Below are 19,079 nucleotides of genomic sequence, written 5' to 3' on the forward strand. Positions count from 1 at the left end.
CATAGAGAATTGGCCAGAAATTACATGCACAGATCACAGTCGGAGGTCCCTATTGCCAAGATTGTAATTTCTCATATCCATAAGATAGGGATGTCCAAAGGGTCCCAGTGATATTGGGTGCGGGGTCTGCAGTATTAGAGGCGTGCATGCTCAACCTCCGCTCCATTCATTGACCATGGAACTGCTAGAAGTAGTGAAGCTTTGTACTGGGTTTTCCCCAACGGTCCCATAGACAATGAAGCTGAGCAATCAAGTTTTGGATTTTGCGTCGTCTGGTTGCAGCCTTGTACTAGGACCACTAACGATGAGTAAGTTATACCCTATTGTATGTTTAAGGGGACAACTAACCATCTTTGGAATAACCCTTTAACTAACTTTTTTCATAGAATTTTCCATTATGAAAGATAAATATTTCAAGGTAACTTGTCAGAAACATTAGCCCCCACAAACCATTAACAGTTAAGCCTTCATGACCCCAAAATGCAATGAGAAATTGCAGTTTGAAGTTCAGTCTGTAAGTGTATTGGGGAATGACATTTGGGGAAGCACTTACAGCTCCTCAGCCTCCACTGTATTCTCAAATTTGCAGCACCCACCCCTGGCTGATTGACTGGTCAGTGGCCAGTGGACCAGAGCAAGCAATCTGTCAGTTAGCCAGGGGAGGACACTATTAGACTCTGCTGTTTTCCCAACATAAGAAGCTGTAAGTGCCTTGGGACGTGACATTGTGGATGCACTTACAGCTCCTCAGCCTCCGCTATATTCTCAAACTTGCGGCACCTTTCCCTGGCTGATTGACAGGTCAGTGGCCAGTGTACCAGGGCAAACAATCTGTCAGTCAGCCAGGACAGGCGCTGTTGGCCTCCACTGTGTTTCCAATCTAAGAAGCTGTAAGTGAATTAGGGCGTGACATTGGGTATATACACTTACAGCTCCTCAACCTCTGCTGTATTCTCAAACTTACAGCATCCTTCCCTGGCTGTTTATTTGCTCTTGTACACTGGCCACTCACCTGTCAATCTGTCAGTCAGCCAGGGGAGGGCGCTGTAGCTTTCACTGTCTAAGAAGCTGTAAGTGCATCGCCACACCTCAATGCACTGCAAAGCCGAACTTCAAACACAATTTCTCATTGCTGAAGCTGCACTTTAGAATGATAAAGGGATTGGCGGGCTTTATCTTTTCAAGGGGCTGCACGGTAATAATTATAATTTTAAAATGAGAGGAGTGGGGGAATTTCTATGGAGTAATTTTTTTTTTTTTTTTTTAAATCCTTGGTAATGACCGTACCTGATTGCAGAGGGTCAGGGTTGACCATTGGGGTCCTAGTGTTTTTATACCTATAAGATTATTTTTCAGAGCTTCTTGGTGATTAATTTCTCCAGACATTACAATATTGTCAATAATCTAGAATTTTTCAAATGTAAATCACATAACAGAAGACTATGACCAGTGACAAAATTGGAACCCGTATATTAATCGGTGACACACGAGTCACCAGGTCAAGAGTGACCATTTTTTGCTCGTATTTTATTTCCGCTGCTCCCATGAGTAATCCGTTTTTCTTTTTTTCTTATCCATATGATAAGACCATAAAAATCTGCACTAAATTATAAAGACCCCCATATGTCTGGAGACATGCGGGGAATGTAAAAATAAAGATCTAATAACAATGGCATACTCAGGAGAGCAGCGAGCTGGTCACTTTTGACCTGGTGACAGGTCCTCTTCCCGATTCAACACACTATTGCTAAGCTATTTGATAGATAAAAAGACTTTTCCATTTTAGGGGTCTGAAAGGGTTAGAAAATCATGGCTGCGTTCTTCTAAAATCAGTGGCGTACCTGTCCACAGGTTGTGTGGTGCTGCAGGTCAGGCACATGACCATCCATGGGTCAGATAGCCCAAACTGAAGCTGTCGGCCCAGCTCGTTAGATCCTCCGAGCAGAACTTGCTTCTATAGTCCGCCCATCTGAACATCACCAATCCGTTCGCCAAATGAGTCCTGTGCGTAGAACTGTATATTTATATATTTTTAAATACATTTAAGGTTTTCCCGAGAATTTTCTAATCACCAATTGTTTGGATAGGTCATTAAATATTATATCAATACTGTCCGGCTTCCAGAACTCCCACCAATCAGCTGATTTAACCCCTTCAGGACCCAGCCTATTTTGACCCTAAAGACCTTGGCATTTTTGTCAATTCTGACCAGTGTCCCTTTACGAAGTAAAAACTCTGGAACACTTCAACGGATCCTAGCGATTCTGAGATTGTTTTTTCGTGACATATTGGGCTTCATGTTAGTATTAAATTTAGGTCGATAATATTTGCGTTTATTTGTGAAAAAATCAAAAATATGGGAAAAAATTTGAAAATTTTGCAATTTTCAAATTTTGAATTTTTATTCTACTAAACCAGAGACTGATGTGACACAAAATAGTTAATAAATAACATTTCCCACATGTCTACTTTACATCAGCACAATTTTGGAAAAAAAAAAAAATTTGGTAGGAAGTTTGAAGGGTTCAAAGTTCATCAGCAATTTATCTTTTTTCCAGCAACATTTACAAAACCATTTTTTTAGTGACCACATCACATTTGAAGTCCCTTTGAGGGGTCTTTATGACAGAAAACACCCAAAAGTGACACCATTCCAAAAACTGCACCCCTCAAGCTACTCAAAACTACATTCAAGAAGATTATTAACCCTTCAGGTGCTTCACAGGAACTAAAGCCACATGGAAGAAAAAAATGAACATTTTTATTTTTCTAACAAAAATTTTCTTTTAGCCTAAATATTTTAATTTTCACATGGGTAACAGGATAAAATGCATCCTAAAATTTGTTGGTCAATTTCTCCTTAGTACACTGATACCTCATATGTGGTCATAAACCACTGTTTGGGCACACGGCAGGGCTCAGAAGGGAAGGAGCGCCATTTTACTTTTTGAATGGAAAATTAGCTCCAAAAGTCAAATTGCGCTCCTTCTCTTCTGAGCCCGGCCATGCGCCCAAACAGTGGTTTATGACCACATATGAGGTATCAGTGTACTCAGGAGAAATTGACCAATACATTTTAGGATGCATTTTATCCTGTTACCCATGTGAAAATTAAAAAATTTAGGCTAAAAGAAAATTATTGTGAAAAAAAAAAGTACTTTTTTGTTTTCACAGATCATTTTGTGAAGCACCTGGGGGTTCCAAGTGCTCACTATGCACCTAGATAGGTGCCTTGTGGGGTCTAGTTTCCAAAATGGGGTCACTTGTGGGGGAGCTCCACTGTTTAGGCACATTAGGGGCTCTCCAAACGCAACATGGTGTCCGCTAACAATTTGAGCCGATTTTCCATTCAATTTGTTAGCGGACACCATGTCGCGTTTGGAGAGCCGCTGTGTGGCCAAACATTGGAGCTCCCCCACAAGTGACCCCATTTTGAAAACTAGACCCCCCAAGGCACCTATCTAGATGCATAGTGAGCACTTGGAACCCCCAGGTCCTTCACAAATTAATCCGTAAAAATAAAAAAGTGTTTTTTTTTCCACTTTTTCATTTTTATGAATCAATTTGTGAAGCACCTGGGGGTTCCAAGTGCTCACTATGCATCTAGATAGGTGCCTTGGGGGATCTAGTTTCCAAAATGGGGTCACTTGTGGGGGAGCTCCAATGTTTGGGCACACAGCGGCTCTCCAAAAGCAACATGGTGTCCGCTAACAAATTGTCGGCTCAAATTGTTAGAAGACACCATGTTGCGTTTGGAGAGCCGCTGTGTGCCCAAACATTGGAGCTCCCCCACAAGTGACCCCATATTGGAAACTAGACCCGCCAAGGCACCTATCTAGATGCATAGTGAGCACTTGGAACCCCCAGGTTCTTCACAAATTAATCCGTAAAAATAAAAAAGTGTTTGTTTTTTTTTCCACTTTTTCATTTTTATGAATCAATTTGTGAAGCACCTGGGGTTCCAAGTGCTCACTATGCATCTAGATAGGTGCCTTGGGGGGTCTAGTTTCCAAAATGGGGTCACTTGTTGGGGAGCTCCAATGTTTGGGCACACAGGGACTCTCCAAACGCAACATGGTTCCAATTTGTTAGCGGACACCATTGTGTAGTGTATGTCAGGTTGGTGTGCGGTGTGGTATATTGTAGTGTATACACCACACACACACACACACACTACAACACACACACCAACCTGACATAGCCTCCTAAGCTTAGTACGCCCTAGACTGGGATGAGTGGGACGGGCGGGACATTTTGTGTGCTGTGTGCGTGTGTAAAAAAAAAAAAAAAAAAAAAAAAAAATCGAAACTTTATTATAGTGTGAGTGTACGTGTGTGTGTGTGCTTGGTGTAACCTTCTGCAGTCACGTGTGGGGGCTGTCAGGTGTAGGGGGGGGCTGAAGAGATGGAGGAGCCAGCAGCTGCAGCAAGGGGGGTGATCACTGGGGCAGGAGCCGGCAGCAGCAAGGGGGGTGATCACTGGGGCAGGAGCCGGCAGCAGCAAGGGAGGTAGGAGGCCGGCAGCATCAGGGGGGTGATTACTGGGGCAGAAAGGGGAGCAGGAGCCAGCAGCAGGGGAGTGATCACTGGGTTTGCGGGGGGGGGATGATCACTGGGATGGGGGGGTGCACACTGGGGATGGGGAGTAAACACTGGGGACAGGTGGGGGTGAACACTGGGGACAGGTGGGGGTGAACACTGGGGACAGGTGGGGGTGAACACTGGGGACAGGTGGGGGTGAACACTGGGGACAGGGGGGGGTGAACACTGGGGACAGGGGGGAGGTGAACACTGGGGACAGGGGGGAGGTGAACACTGGGGACAGGGGGGAGGTGAACACTGGGGACAGGGGGGAGGTGAACACTGGGGGAGGTGAACACTGGGGACAGGGGGGGTGAACACTGGGGGGATGGGTGATTATTGGGAGGTGGGGGGTGATATCACTGGGACTGGGGGATGGTGGGTTTGATCACAGGAGCAGGGCATTTACACTGAGGCTGCTGCTGCTGTGATCACAGTCCACCGGCTGTCAGAAGGAGAGCAGCAGCCGGTGGATGAAGACGTGGGAGAGGGAGCAGAGGGAGCGGAGGTCGGGGTGCAGGTATGAAAGTGCAGGGGGGGTCGGGGGTGGAGGGGGGGTCAGGGTGGAGCGGAGGGGGGAGTCGGGGGGGAGTGGGGGCAATACTACCTGATGCAGATCAGCGGCGGCAGCAGGCGATCAGCGGTGGATGAAGGCGATCAGCGGCAGCAGCAGGCGAACAGCAGCGGCGGCAGCAGAGGGTCCATGGGGGGGCAGCAGCAGAGGGTCCACAATGGCCGGCACACGATCCATGGACGGGTAGGAGCTGGGCAGTTGCGGCCATCATGAAAAACTCCCTCCACATCTGATTGGGGCTACTATCCATGTGACGCTAGCCCCCCAATCAGATCTGGGGGGAGGGGGGGACAGAGGTGACACTCCCCCCAGCCAATGGCTGATGCTGTAAGCATCAGGCCATGCCCAGATTTAAATATTACACCAATTTTCATTGGTGAAATATTTAATTCATACCGATTGGCAGTTTCACTAAAAGTGAAAATGAAACAGCCAATCGGAGGGGTCCTAGGCACGGGGGGGTTAATCCACCCCCCGGGGGGTCGACTTCAGGATGTCCAGTTGCAGTAGCAACTGTGAAACCTGAGCGACCACGCTCGCAGGCGCTGCAGGGGCTCTTTCCCTCCATGTCACAGACGCTGTGACATGGGTCGGGAACGAACTGTTTTCCATGTCACAAACGGTGTGACACGGGTCGGGAAGGGGTTAAAGGGGTTGTCCAGGACTATGTTTTTTTTTACTATGGGCCTTAAAACTAAAAGATAGAGGCAACTACCTGCCTGTTCTACCCGGCACCGGCACAGGGTAGCCATTGACCGCTCCTGTCGGCGATTCAGCTCCTCCACCTCAACAGTGCAGCTCCACGTCAACAAAGCCGCTCTTCTTCTTCCAGGCTGCTCTGTCGAGCGGGCGTGACTACCACCTCATGCTGATTGACAGCTGGCTTCCTGCAGCTAGTTAGTCACGCCCCGCCAACAGAGCAGAGCGGAAGAGAAGCCCCTGTTCTGTCGGCATGATGTCAGCGGAAGCAGTCTCTGACCGCTTTGTGCCGGCAGGAGCAGTCTGTGACCTCTTTGCCCAGCAGGAGCAGTCTCTGATCGCTCTGTGCCGGCAGGGATTGGCGCCGGGCACAACAGGCAGGTAGTTTGCCTGTAAGCTCTTAGGCCCATAGTAAAATAAAAAATTATATAAACCTGGATAAACCTTAAGGTGGTTAGATCAGGAGTGTCAAAATCCAGAGATACCCCTTTTAACACCTTCTTTGGTTTAAAGGGTCTTTTAACTTAAGACTGAGCATTTGCTTTCTATCGCTCCCTTCCTCTGCTCGTGCTCCTATTCTGAATGTAGTGCATGAAATAAAGGGAAAGTGACAGCAAAAAAAAAATAATGATATTTACCTGCTGCCATAGATAATAATAATAATCTGAAGATAAATTCTATATGAAACATCTTCGGCAGCGTTATTGGATGTGCAGCTGAAGGGATAAGATGAGGTTTTTTATTCTCCCTGCAGCCGCTGGCTTCCAGTCATCTGTGCGGCACCATCGGCTGTGAGCAGTCAGCGCTCTCTACACATTGAGTGTGTGATAGTCGTTTTGTGGTCACGAGATCTAGAGATCAACTTGGTTCAAGAATGAATTTTGTCTGGAAATACAGCTGAGATTCTAAAGAATTTTTGTTTGGGATTTGTGTTGGGAAGTGTAAGATTTTGGTTGTATCTTTACTACTTTCCCACATAAGTTGTTACTTTTTAGATGTCATCTAATTTATTGTTTCTGAATGGAGACAATCCCGAAAGTTATATCCATGTTGGGATCTTCAGCAGGAGCCTGAAGAACAGAAGAACGTTCTGTCATAGGGTCAGCAATTTTACAAAGCGACTCCATTCAAGAATGAATTATAGGCTGGAAATACGGCTGATATTACATTTTAGTTATTTATATCATACAGTTATGGCTGAAAGTGTTGGCACCCTTGAAATTGTTCCAGAAAAGGAAATATTTCTCCCAGAAATTTTTTGCAGTTACATATGTTTTGTTATATTCATGGTTATTTCCTGTTAAAAAAAAAAAAAAAAGAAAAATTAGACATAATTTCACACAAAACCCCAAAAATGATCCGGACAAAATTGTTGGCACCTTTCCAAAATTGTGGGTAAACAACTTTGTTTCAAGTGTGATGCTTGTTCAAACTCGCCTGTGGCAAGTAACAGGTGTGGGCAATATGAAAATCACACCTGAAACCAGATAAAAAGGGGAGAAGTTGACTCAATCTTTGCATTGTGTGTGCGCCACACTAAGAATGAAGAACAGAAAGAGGAGAAGAGTACTGTCTGAGGACTTGAGAACCAAAATTGTTGGAACAATTTCAAGGGTGCCAACACTTTTTCTTCCATGACTATGTATATATTTATTTAGTATTGAAGAGTGCAACTTTTTTTTTTTTTTTTTTTTTTACCAAAGCCCTTGTCTTCATTCCTCCATCAGTTTAATGCGCTGTTTCTTTTTAGATGCCACTAAATATGTAGTAACATTTTCCTTTTTTTTTTTTTGCAAATATTTTTTGACACGTTCTTCTAAGAATTCTTAATTTGCATTTTTTTTAAATTTTTATTAAATTCAACCTCCTTTTTTTTTTTTTTTTATTTGTCGATGTTTTTCTCGCATCAAATCCTTTCCAACCAACGCAGTTGTTTCATGAGTTTTGCACAAAATGAAAAGTGCCGTTCAGTTTTATCTTTTACCTTTTTTTTTCCTCCACCTTTTTTAAAAATCGAAAAGGTCTCCTGTTCTGCTAAAACGCTACCTACAAAGACGCGGGGGGGGGAGCGCACATTTGCGTCAAAAAGTTGCAGCTTTTTAAAAAGTTTCAATTTATGAATCGGCTGAAAACATTTGGAAAGCCCCACAAATGGCGAACATATAAAAAAAAAAGTGCAAATTAAAAGAATAAAGTACAAACGAAAAACTCCCAAAAAGGCGCCAATGCAATAATGACTCCGGCCTTTTGCGTCTTGTGATATTCTCACATCAGATTAATTCATTGTTACTTTTTAGATGCTGATGAATCTGTAGTAACATTTTTACATTCTTTCATCTTTTACAAGTATTTTCGACACTTTTTTTTTTTTTTATTCTAAGATGTAGCGAGTCGTAGTCTGTCAGCACTATTGGAGCTGGAACATCCCTTTCATCATTTCCCAGCATGCACTGCTCCTCGTACATAGACAATAGATAACAAGGTACATAGAAGTGAGTAGGCCTAGTCACCAAATCCGAACTCCCTAATGTACGAGCTATGTGGGAATTACAGCCTATTCACCCAATCCTATCATAGAACCGCTCTAGAAGAATCCACATCTAGTTTTTAAGACATTCTCTTTCTTCTAAGTTTTGTGACGCTTCTCCTTCTATTCATGATCTGTTCTGGATTATCACAATGTTGGATTAAAAGGAATTATTCTCCGGCTTCAGGCGGTCAGCGTCAGATGGCGGCGGCCTAGAACAGCTCTATAGAGCAGTCTGTTTAACCCCTTCTTCTCCCCATACTCGGGGGGTGGGGGTGGGGGGATGGGATCTGCCTGGAAGCTTTCATCATCCTATAATTATAACGAGCGAAAGGCAAAGAGCAGCGAAGGGTTAAACGCTTCCTCTCGCTCTTCACACAGCGGCAGCCATTATTTCATGTATGACAAGAGCTGGAGAGAAGAAGAAGAGGGGAAAAGGAAAAGCTCATTGATTGTACGCTCCCGGCCTAGTAGAAGAGCACATGCTGCAGAATGGAGGATTGTGGGAGTTGTAGTTCCCCTAAGCCACGTGGCGCTGCAGATGGATCCCTATCCCCATATGTATCTCCTGTAAGGCTGTGATGTCGGGTGGGATCGCTCCGCTGGGGAGATATTCCACAGTTCATTCCATTCTCGGAATCTTGTGATGTCGGATAATTCTTTTTTATGAGGATTTAATCAAGAATTTCTGTTCTTGTGTCACTAAGAGGAGGCGAGAATAAATTACTAACGTCTGTTATCCTACATTTTCCCTTTTAATGGGTTTAATCCAACCACCTCATACCCCCCCCCCTCCAAATCAACTCATTACAGGGGACCGCCCTCCGCTGATGTCACCCCCCCTCCCCCGCCCTTTAAAACTGCTTTCAGTGCACATACCAGTCTGTGCAATGGTTTAAACTCTCATTCCCTGTAAGTTGCCATCCACTTTTGTTGTTTAGGCAGTTTTGTTTCATCAGCATTCTACCAGCACTATAGGAGCTGGAACATCCATTTCCCAGCATGCATTGCGCCTAGTACGTTGACAATAGATAACCAGGTACATAGAAGGGAGATACCTAGTGGTCAACACTTTGTAGCAATTTTATTATTATTATTTATTTTAAAAAACAAACAAACGTTATTTATGTAATGAGGTCACTTTGTCTGAAAGTGCAGGAAACATTAGAGATAATTTAGGAAAGTCTCTGTGATTTTGTTAGCTTTCCATACATCCTAAGTAAAAGGGTAGCTCTGTTCTGAAAATGAAACAAAAAAAATAAATATATATATTTTTTTATTGCTTTTATACTTTTTTTTTCTTTTTCAGACTTATTGTATATATATTTTTTCTTCCGAAACAACTAGTGACAAACGTCGTTCAGTATCTAGATACCAGGAAGACACATTTCTGGCTTAGCTTTGGCCAGTACAAGCCTATGTGTATATGTCAGTGAGATGTAGCAAGTCGTATTCTCCATATTCTAACAATGAATCCTCTTTTCTTAGAATTCTACATTGTGCTATTACTCTTTTATTCCTCCTGGAAATTTAGGAATACATTGAAAGCCCTGTGTTACCAGGTTGGGGCGGAGTGTTATGTAGAGGTGTTATCAGTCATTATACAGGAGGAGGAGGAGGTGAGCTGTGACATCACCTATTGGGAATGGTGGATCCTGTGTTATATATTGTATATAGAGGTGTTATCAGTCATTGTATAGGAGGGGGAGGAGGTGAGCTGTGATAACACCTATTGGGAATGGTGGATCCTGTGTTATCTGCTGTATATAGAGGTGTTATCAGTCATTGTACATTAGGAGGAGGAGGTGAGCTGTGACATCACCTATTGTGAATGGTGGATCCTGTGTTATTTACTGTATATAGAGGTGTTATCAGTCATTATACCGGAGGAGGAGGTGAGCTGTGTTATCACCTATTGTGAATGATGGATCCTGTGTTATCTACTGTACATAGAGGTGTTATCAGTCATTGTACATTAGGAGGAGGAGGTGAGCTGTGACATCACCTATTGTGAATGGTGGATCCTGTGTTATTTACTGTATATAGAGGTGTTATCAGTCATTGTACAGGAGGGGGAGGTGAGCGGTGATATCACCTATTATGAATGATGGATCCTGCGTTATCTACTGTACATAGAGGTGTTATCAGTCATTGTACATTAGGAGGAGGAGGTGAGCTGTGACATCACCTATTGTGAAGGGGGGATCCTGTGTTATATACTGTATATAGAGGTGTTATCATTCATTGTACAGGAGGAGGTGAGCTGTGATATCACTTATAGTGAATGGTGGATCCTGTGTTATCTACTGTATATAGAGGTGTTATCAGTCATTGTACAGGAGGAGGAGGTGAGCTGTGACATCACCTATTGTGAATGATGGATCCTGTGTTATCTACTGTATAAAGAGGTGTTATCAGTCATTGTACATTAGGAGGAGGAGGTGAGCTGTGACATCACCTATTGTGAATGATGGATCCTGTGTTATCTACTGTACATAGAGGTGTTATCAGTCATTGTACATTAGGAGGAGGAGGTGAGCTGTGATATCACTTATAGTGAATGGTGGATCCTGTGTTATTTACTGTATATAGAGATGTTATCAGTCATTGTACAGGAGGAGGAGGTGAGCTGTGACATCACCTATTGTGAATGGTGGATCCTGTGTTATCTACTGTATATAGATGTGTTATCAGTCTGTGATGATGAGACTACTGAAAAGTCTTACGTAAGAAACTGGAAAGTCTAAAAGAGCCTAAGTGGCCAATGTGAAAAAATATATTTAGTCTGGTTTTGTAATACAGATTGAGATTAAATAGAAAAAAATACATTTAACACAAATCATTAAATGTGTGTGAATTTCTGGCAGTTGTGGTGCTTGCTTATAATTTGTAGCTTAAATACTTAGATTTTACTATGATATTTAGTCCAATAAGTTTTAAAGTGAAATGTTCTGCACCTTTGTGAGCGTCTCTCCAGACATCGCCTCTGTAATGCTTGGTGCTGCGGCCATAGACAGCATCAGTAATGTCAGCCTGTCCTCTGTTTCCAGCCCTGGAGTCGCATCCTCTCTCTTTACTGACCGCCTTGGCCTCACCAAATAACCTGAAACCGCCTAAAGGAAGCAAGAAGAAGAAATCCTCGGCTCCCCCAAGCACCGAAAGGACCGAGACGTCATCTCCTCCAGCTGCAGAAAACAAACTGTCTGACAGTCTGCAGGAAAAGATAATAAAGAAAGTAAATGACAAAGACAAGCAGCCGGAAGTTGGTAAAGTACTGAAGTCTTTATATTGTTATGTACAACCAAGAAGATGGTTCTTAAGGCAGACTTCACCCAATGCTCAAAAGTAGCTCAAATCTACCCCATGTCACATTCATCAGCGCTCATCTACACCACTGCAAACTGTATGGGGAAAATAATCGTTACTGTGCATGTCCAATTTACACAGGGGGATCAAACTTTTTTTGTATCCTGTATTATACTCCAGAGCTGCACTCACTATTCTGTTGGTGCAGTCACTGTGTACATACATTACATTACTGATCCTGTACTGATCCTGAGTTACATCCTGTATTATACTCCAGAGCTGCACTCACTATTCTGCTGGTGCAGTCAGTGAACATACATTACCTTACTGATTCTGTACTGATCCTGAGTTACCTCCTGTATTTTTACTCCAGAGCTGCACTCACTATTCTGCTGGTGCAGTCACTGTGTACATACATTACATTACTGATCCTGTACTGATCCCGAGTTACATCCTGTATTATACTCCAGAGCTGCACTCACTATTCTGCTGGTGCAGTCAGTGAACATACATTACATTACTGATCCTGTACTGATCCTGAGTTACCTCCTGTATTATCCTCCAGAGCTGCACTCACTATTCTGCTGGTGCAGTCACTGTGTACATACATTACTGATCCTGAGTTACATCCTGTATTATACTCCAGAGCTGCACTCACTATTCTGTTGGTGCAGTCACTGTGTACATACATTACATTACTGATCCTGTACTGATCCTGAGTTACATCCTGTATTACACTCCAGAGCTGCACTCACTATTCTGCTGGTGCAGTCAGTGAACATACATTACATTACTGATCCTGTACTGATCCTGAGTTACCTCCTCTATTATCCTCCAGAGCTGCACTCACTATTCTGCTGGTGCAGTCACTGTGTACATACATTACTGATCCTGAGTTACATCCTGTATTATACTCCAGAGCTGCACTCACTATTCTGTTGGTGCAGTCACTGTGTACATACATTACATTACTGATCCTGTACTGATCCTGAGTTACATCCTGTATTATACTCCAGAGCTGCACTCACTATTCTGCTGGTGCAGTCACTGTGTACATACATTACTTATCCTGTACTGATCCTGAGTTACATCCTGTATTATCCTCCAGAGCTGCACTCACTATTCTGCTGGTGCAGTCACTGTGTACATACATTACTTATCCTGTACTGATCCTGAGTTATATCGTGTATTATACTCCAGAGCTGCACTCACTAATCTGCTGGTGCTGTCACTGTGTACATACATTACATTACTGCTCCTGTACTGATCCTGAGTTACATCCTCTATTATACTCCAGAGCGGCACTCACTATTCTGCTGGTGCAGTCATTGTGTACATACATTACATTACTGATCCTGTACTGATCCTGAGTTACATCCTGTATTATCCTCCAGAGCTGCACTCACTATTTTGCTTGTGCAGTCACTGTGTACATACATTACTTATCCTGTACTGATCCTGAGTTACATCCTGTATTATCCTCCAGAGCTGCACTCACTATTCTGCTGGTGCAGTCACTGTGTACATACATTACATTACTGATCCTGTACTGATCCTGAGTTACATCCTCTATTATACTCCAGAGCGGCACTCACTATTCTGCTGGTGCAGTCACTGTGTACATACATTACATTACTGATCCTGTACTGATCCTGGGTTACATCCTGTATTATCCTCCAGAGCTGCACTCACTATTTTGCTTGTGCAGTCACAGTGTACATACATTACGTATCCTGTACTGATCCTGAGTTACATCCTGTATTATACTCCAGAGCTGCACTCACTATTCTGCTGGTGCAGTCACTGTGTACATACATTACATTACTGATCCTGAGATACATCCTGTATTATACTCCAGAGCTGCACTCACTATTCTGCTGGTACAGTCATTGTGTACATACATTACATTACTGATCCTGAGTTACATCCTGTATTATACCCCAGAGCTGCACTCACTATTCTGCTGGTGCAGTCACTGTGTACATACATTACATTACTGATCCTGTACTGATCCTGAGTTACATCCTGTATTATACTCGAGAGCTGCACTCACTATTCTGCTGGTGCAGTCACTGTGTACATTACATTACTGATCCTGAGTTACATCCTGTATTATACTCGAGAGCTGCATTCACTATTCTGCTGGTGCAGTCACTGTGTACATACATTACATTACTGATCCTGTACTGATCCTGAGTTACATCCTGTATTATACCCCAGAGCTGCACTCACTATTCTGCTGGTGGAGTCACTGTGTACATACATTACATTACTGATCCTGTACTGATCCTGAGTTACATCCTGTATTATACCCCAGAGCTGCACTCACTATTCTGCTGGTGCAGTCACTGTGTACATACATTACATTACTGATCCTGTACTGATCCTGAGTTACATCCTGTATTATACCCCAGAGCTGCACTCACTATTCTGCTGGTGGAGTCACTGTGTACATACATTACATTACTGATCCTGTACTGATCCTGAGTTACATCCTGTATTATACCCCAGAGCTGCACTCACTATTCTGCTGGTGGAGTCACTGTGTACATACATTACATTACTGATCCTGTACTGATCCTGAGTTACATCCTGTATTATACCCCAGAGCTGCACTCACTATTCTGCTGGTGCAGTCACTGTGTACATACATTACATTACTGATCCTGTACTGATCCTGAGTTACATCCTGTATTATACCCCAGAGCTGCACTCAGTATTCTGATGGTGCAGTCACTGTGTACATACATTACATTACTGATCCTGAGTTACCTCCTGTATTATACTCCAGAGTTGCACTCACTATTCTGCTGGTGCAGTCACTGTGTACATACATTACATTACTGATCCTGAGTTACATCCTGTATTATACTCTAGAGCTGCACTCACTATTCTGCTGGTGCAGTCACTGTGTACATACATTACATTACTGATCCTGAGTTACATCCTGTATTATACTCCAGAGCTGCACTCACTATTCTGCTGGTGGATTCACTGTGTACATACATTACATTACTGATCCTGTACTGATCCTGAGTTACATCCGGTATTATACTCCAGAGCTGCACTCATTACTCTGCTGGTGCAGTCACTGTGTACATACATTACATTACTTATCCTGTACTGATCCTGAGTTACATCCTGTATTATACTCCAGAGCTGCACTCACTATTCTGCTGGTGCAGTCACTGTGTACATACATTACATTACTGATCCTGAGTTACATCCTGTATTATACCCCAGAGCTGCACTCACTATTCTGCTGGTGCAGTCACTGTGTACATACATTACATTACTGATCCTGTACTGATCCTGAGTTACATCCTGTATTATACTCCAGAGCTGCACTCAGTATTCTGATGGTGCAGTCACTGTGTACATACATTACATTACTGATCCTGTACTGATCCTGAGTTACATCCTCTATTATACTCCAGAGCGGCACTCACTATTCTGCTGGTGCAGTCACTGTGTACATACATTACATTACTGATCCTGAGTTATATCCTGTATTATACTCCAGAGCTGCACTCACTATTCTGATGGTGGAGTCACTATGTACATACATTACATTACTGATCCTGAGTTACATCCTGTATTATACTCCAGAGCTGCACTGACTATTCTGCTGGTGCAGTCACTGTGTACATACAGTACATTACTGATCCTTTACTGATCCTGAGTTATATCCTGTATTATACTCCAGAGCTGTGCTCACTATTCTCCTGGTGCAGTCACTGTGTACATACATTACATTACTGATCCTGTACTGATCCTGAGTTACATCCTGTATTATACTCCAGAGCTGCACTGACTATTCTGCTGGTGCAGTCACTGTGTACATACAGTACATTACTGATCCTTTACTGATCCTGAGTTACATCCTGTATTATACTCCAGAGCTGTGCTCACTATTCTCCTGGTGCAGTCACTGTGTACATACATTACATTACTTATCCTGAGTTGCATCCTGTATTATACTTCAGAGCTGCACTCACTATTCTGCTGGTGCAGTCACTGTGTACATATATTACTGATCCTGTACTGATCCTGAGTTACCTCCTGTATTATACTCCAGAGCTGCACTCACTATTCTGCTGGTGCAGTCACTGTGTACATACATTACATTACTGATCCTGAGTTACATCCTGTATTATACTCCAGAGCTGCACTCACTATTCTGCTGGTGCAGTCACTGTGTACATACATTACATTGCTGATCCTGAGTTACATCCTGTATTATACTCCAGAGCTGCACTCACTATTCTGCTGGTGCAGTCACTGTATACATGCATTACATTACTGATCCTGAGTTACATCCTGTATTATACTTCAGAGCTGCACTCTCTATTCTGCTGGTGTATTCACTGGGTACATACATTACATTACTGATCCTGAGTTACCTCATGTATTATCCTCCAGAGCTGCACTCACTATTCTGCTGGTGCAGTCATTGTGTACATACATTACATTACTAATCCTGTACTGATCCTGAGTTACATCCTGTATTATACTCCAGAGCTGCACTCACTATTCTGCTGGTGGAGTCACTGTGTACATACATTACATTACTGATCCTGTACTGATCCTGAGTTACATCCTGTATTATACTCCAGAGCTGCACTCACTCTTCTGCTGGTGCAGTCACTGTGTACATACATTACATTACTGATCCTGTACTGATCCTGAGTTACATCCTGTATTATACTCCAGAGCTGCACTCACTATTCTGCTGGTGGAGTCACTGTGTACATACATTACATTACTAATCCTGTACTGATCCTGAGTTACATCCTGTATTATACTCCAGAGCTGCACTCACTCTTCTGCTGGTGCAGTCACTGTGTACATACATTACATTACTGATCCTGTACTGATCCTGAGTTACATCCTGTATTATACTCCAGAGCTGCACTCACTCTTCTGCTGGTGCAGTCACTGTGTACATACATTACATTACTGATCCTGTACTGATCCAGAGTTACATCCTGTATTATACTCCAGAGCTGCACTCACTATTCTGCTGTTGCAGTCACTGTGTACATACATTACATTACTGATCCTGAGTTACATCCTGGATTATACTCCAGAGCTGCACTCACTATTCTGCTGGTGCAGTCACTGTGTACATACATTACATTACTGATCCTGAGTTACATCCTGTATTATACTCCAGAGCTGCACTCTCTATTCTGCTGGTGTATTCACTGTGTACATACATTACATTACTGATCCTGAGTTACCTCCTGTATTATCCTCCAGAGCTGCACTCACTATTCTGCTGGTGCAGTCATTGTGTACATACATTACATTACTAATCCTGTACTGATCCTGAGTTACATCCTGTATTATACTCCAGAGCTACACTCACTCTTCTGCTGGTGCAGTCACTGTGTACATACATTACATTACTGATCCTGTACTGATCCTGAGTTACATCCTGTATTATCCTCCAGAGCTGCACTCACTATTCTGCTGGTGGAGTCACTGTGTACATACATTACATTACTGATCCTGTACTGATCCTGAGTTACATCCTGTATTATACTCCAGAGCTGCACTCACTATTCTGCTGGTGCAGTCATTGTGTACATACATTACATTACTAATCCTGTACTGATCCTGAGTTACATCCTGTATTATACTCCAGAGCTGCACTCACTCTTCTGCTGGTGCAGTCACTGTGTACATACATTACATTACTGATCCTGGGTTACATCCTGTATTATACTCCAGAGCTGCACTCACTCTTCTGCTGGTGCAGTCACTGTGTACATACATTACATTACTGATCCTGTATTGATCCTGAGTTACATCCTGTATTATACTCCAGAGCTGCACTCACTATTTGGCCGGTGCAGTCACTGTGTACATACATTACATTACTGATCCTGTACTGATCCTGAGTTACATCCTGTATTATACTCCAGAGCTGTACTCACTATTCTGCTGGTGCAGTCACTGTGTACATACATTACATTACTGATCCTGTACTGATCCTGAGTTACATCCTGTATTATACTCCAGAGCTGCACTCACTATTCTGCTGGTACAGTCACTGTGTACATACATTACATTACTGATCCTGAGTTACATCCTGTATTATACTCCAGAGCTGCACTCACTATTCTGCTTGTGCAGTCACTGTGTACATACATTACATTACTGATCCTGAGTTACCTCCTGTATTATACTCCAGAGCTGCACTCACTATTCTGCTGGTGCAGTCACTGTGTACATACATTACATTACTGATCCTGTACTGATCCTGAGTTACATCCTGTATTATACTCCAGAGCTGCACTCACTATTCTGCTGGTACAGTCACTGTGTACATACATTACATTACTGATCCTGAGTTACATCCTGTATTATACTCCAGAGCTGCACTCACTATTCTGCTTGTGCAGTCACTGTGTACATACATTACATTACTGATCCTGAGTTACATCCTGTATTATACTCCAGAGCTGCACTCACTATTCTGCTGGTGCAGTCACTGTGTACATACATTACATTACTGATCCTGAGTTACCTCCTGTATTATACTCCAGAGCTGCACTCACTATTCTGCTGGTACAGTCACTGTGTACATACATTACATTACTGATCCTGAGTTACATCCTGTATTATACTCCAGAGCTGCACTCACTATTCTGCTTGTGCAGTCACTGTGTACATACATTACATTACTGATCCTGAGTTACCTCCTGTATTATACTCCAGAGCTGCACTCACTATTCTGCTGGTGCAGTCACTGTGTACATACATTACATTACTGATCTTGTACTGACCCTGAGTTACATCCTGTATTATACTCCAGAGCTGCACTCACTATTCTGCTGGTACAGTCACTGTGTACATACATTACATTACTGATCCTGAGTTACATCCTGTATTATACTCCAGAGCTGCACTCACTATTCTGCTTGTGCAGTCACTGTGTACATACATTACATTACTGATCCTGAGTTACCTCCTGTATTATACTCCAGAGCTGCACTCACTATTCTGCTGGTGCAGTCACTGTGTACATACATTACATTACTGATCCTGTACTGATCCTGAGTTACATCCTGTATTATACTCCAGAGCTGCACTCACTATTCTGCTGGTACAGTCACTGTGTACATACATTACATTACTGATCCTGAGTTACATCCTGTATTATACTCCAGAGCTGCACTCACTCTTCTGCTGGTGCAGTCACTGTGTACATACATAACATTACTGATCCTGTACTGATCCTGAGTTACATCCTGTATTATACTCCAGAGCTGCACTCACTATTCTGCTGGTGCAGTCACTGTGTACATACATTACATTACTGATCCTGTACTGATCCTGAGTTACATCCTGTATTATACTCCAGAGCTGCACTCACTATTCTGCT

At 43.0% G+C, this 19,079-nt stretch overlaps 1 protein-coding gene across 2 annotated transcripts in view; it reads left to right on the plus strand.

The window, feature by feature from the left end:
- The window catches only part of PHF20L1 (PHD finger protein 20 like 1), a 114,428-nt gene that overhangs the window by 75,105 nt on the left and 20,244 nt on the right, over positions 1-19,079 (plus strand). For both annotated transcript variants that reach the window (XM_073679905.1, XM_073679906.1), the window contains exon 12: positions 11,431-11,646. In XM_073679905.1, coding sequence (XP_073536006.1) covers positions 11,431-11,646 — 216 coding nt within the window. The remainder of the gene's footprint in view (positions 1-11,430; positions 11,647-19,079) is intronic.

This window comes from Phyllobates terribilis, unplaced genomic scaffold, assembly GCF_046119375.1.
Source record: "Phyllobates terribilis strain yellow unplaced genomic scaffold, ASM4611937v1 Scaffold_4__5_contigs__length_816908805, whole genome shotgun sequence".
NCBI classification, from domain to species: domain Eukaryota; kingdom Metazoa; phylum Chordata; class Amphibia; order Anura; family Dendrobatidae; genus Phyllobates; species Phyllobates terribilis.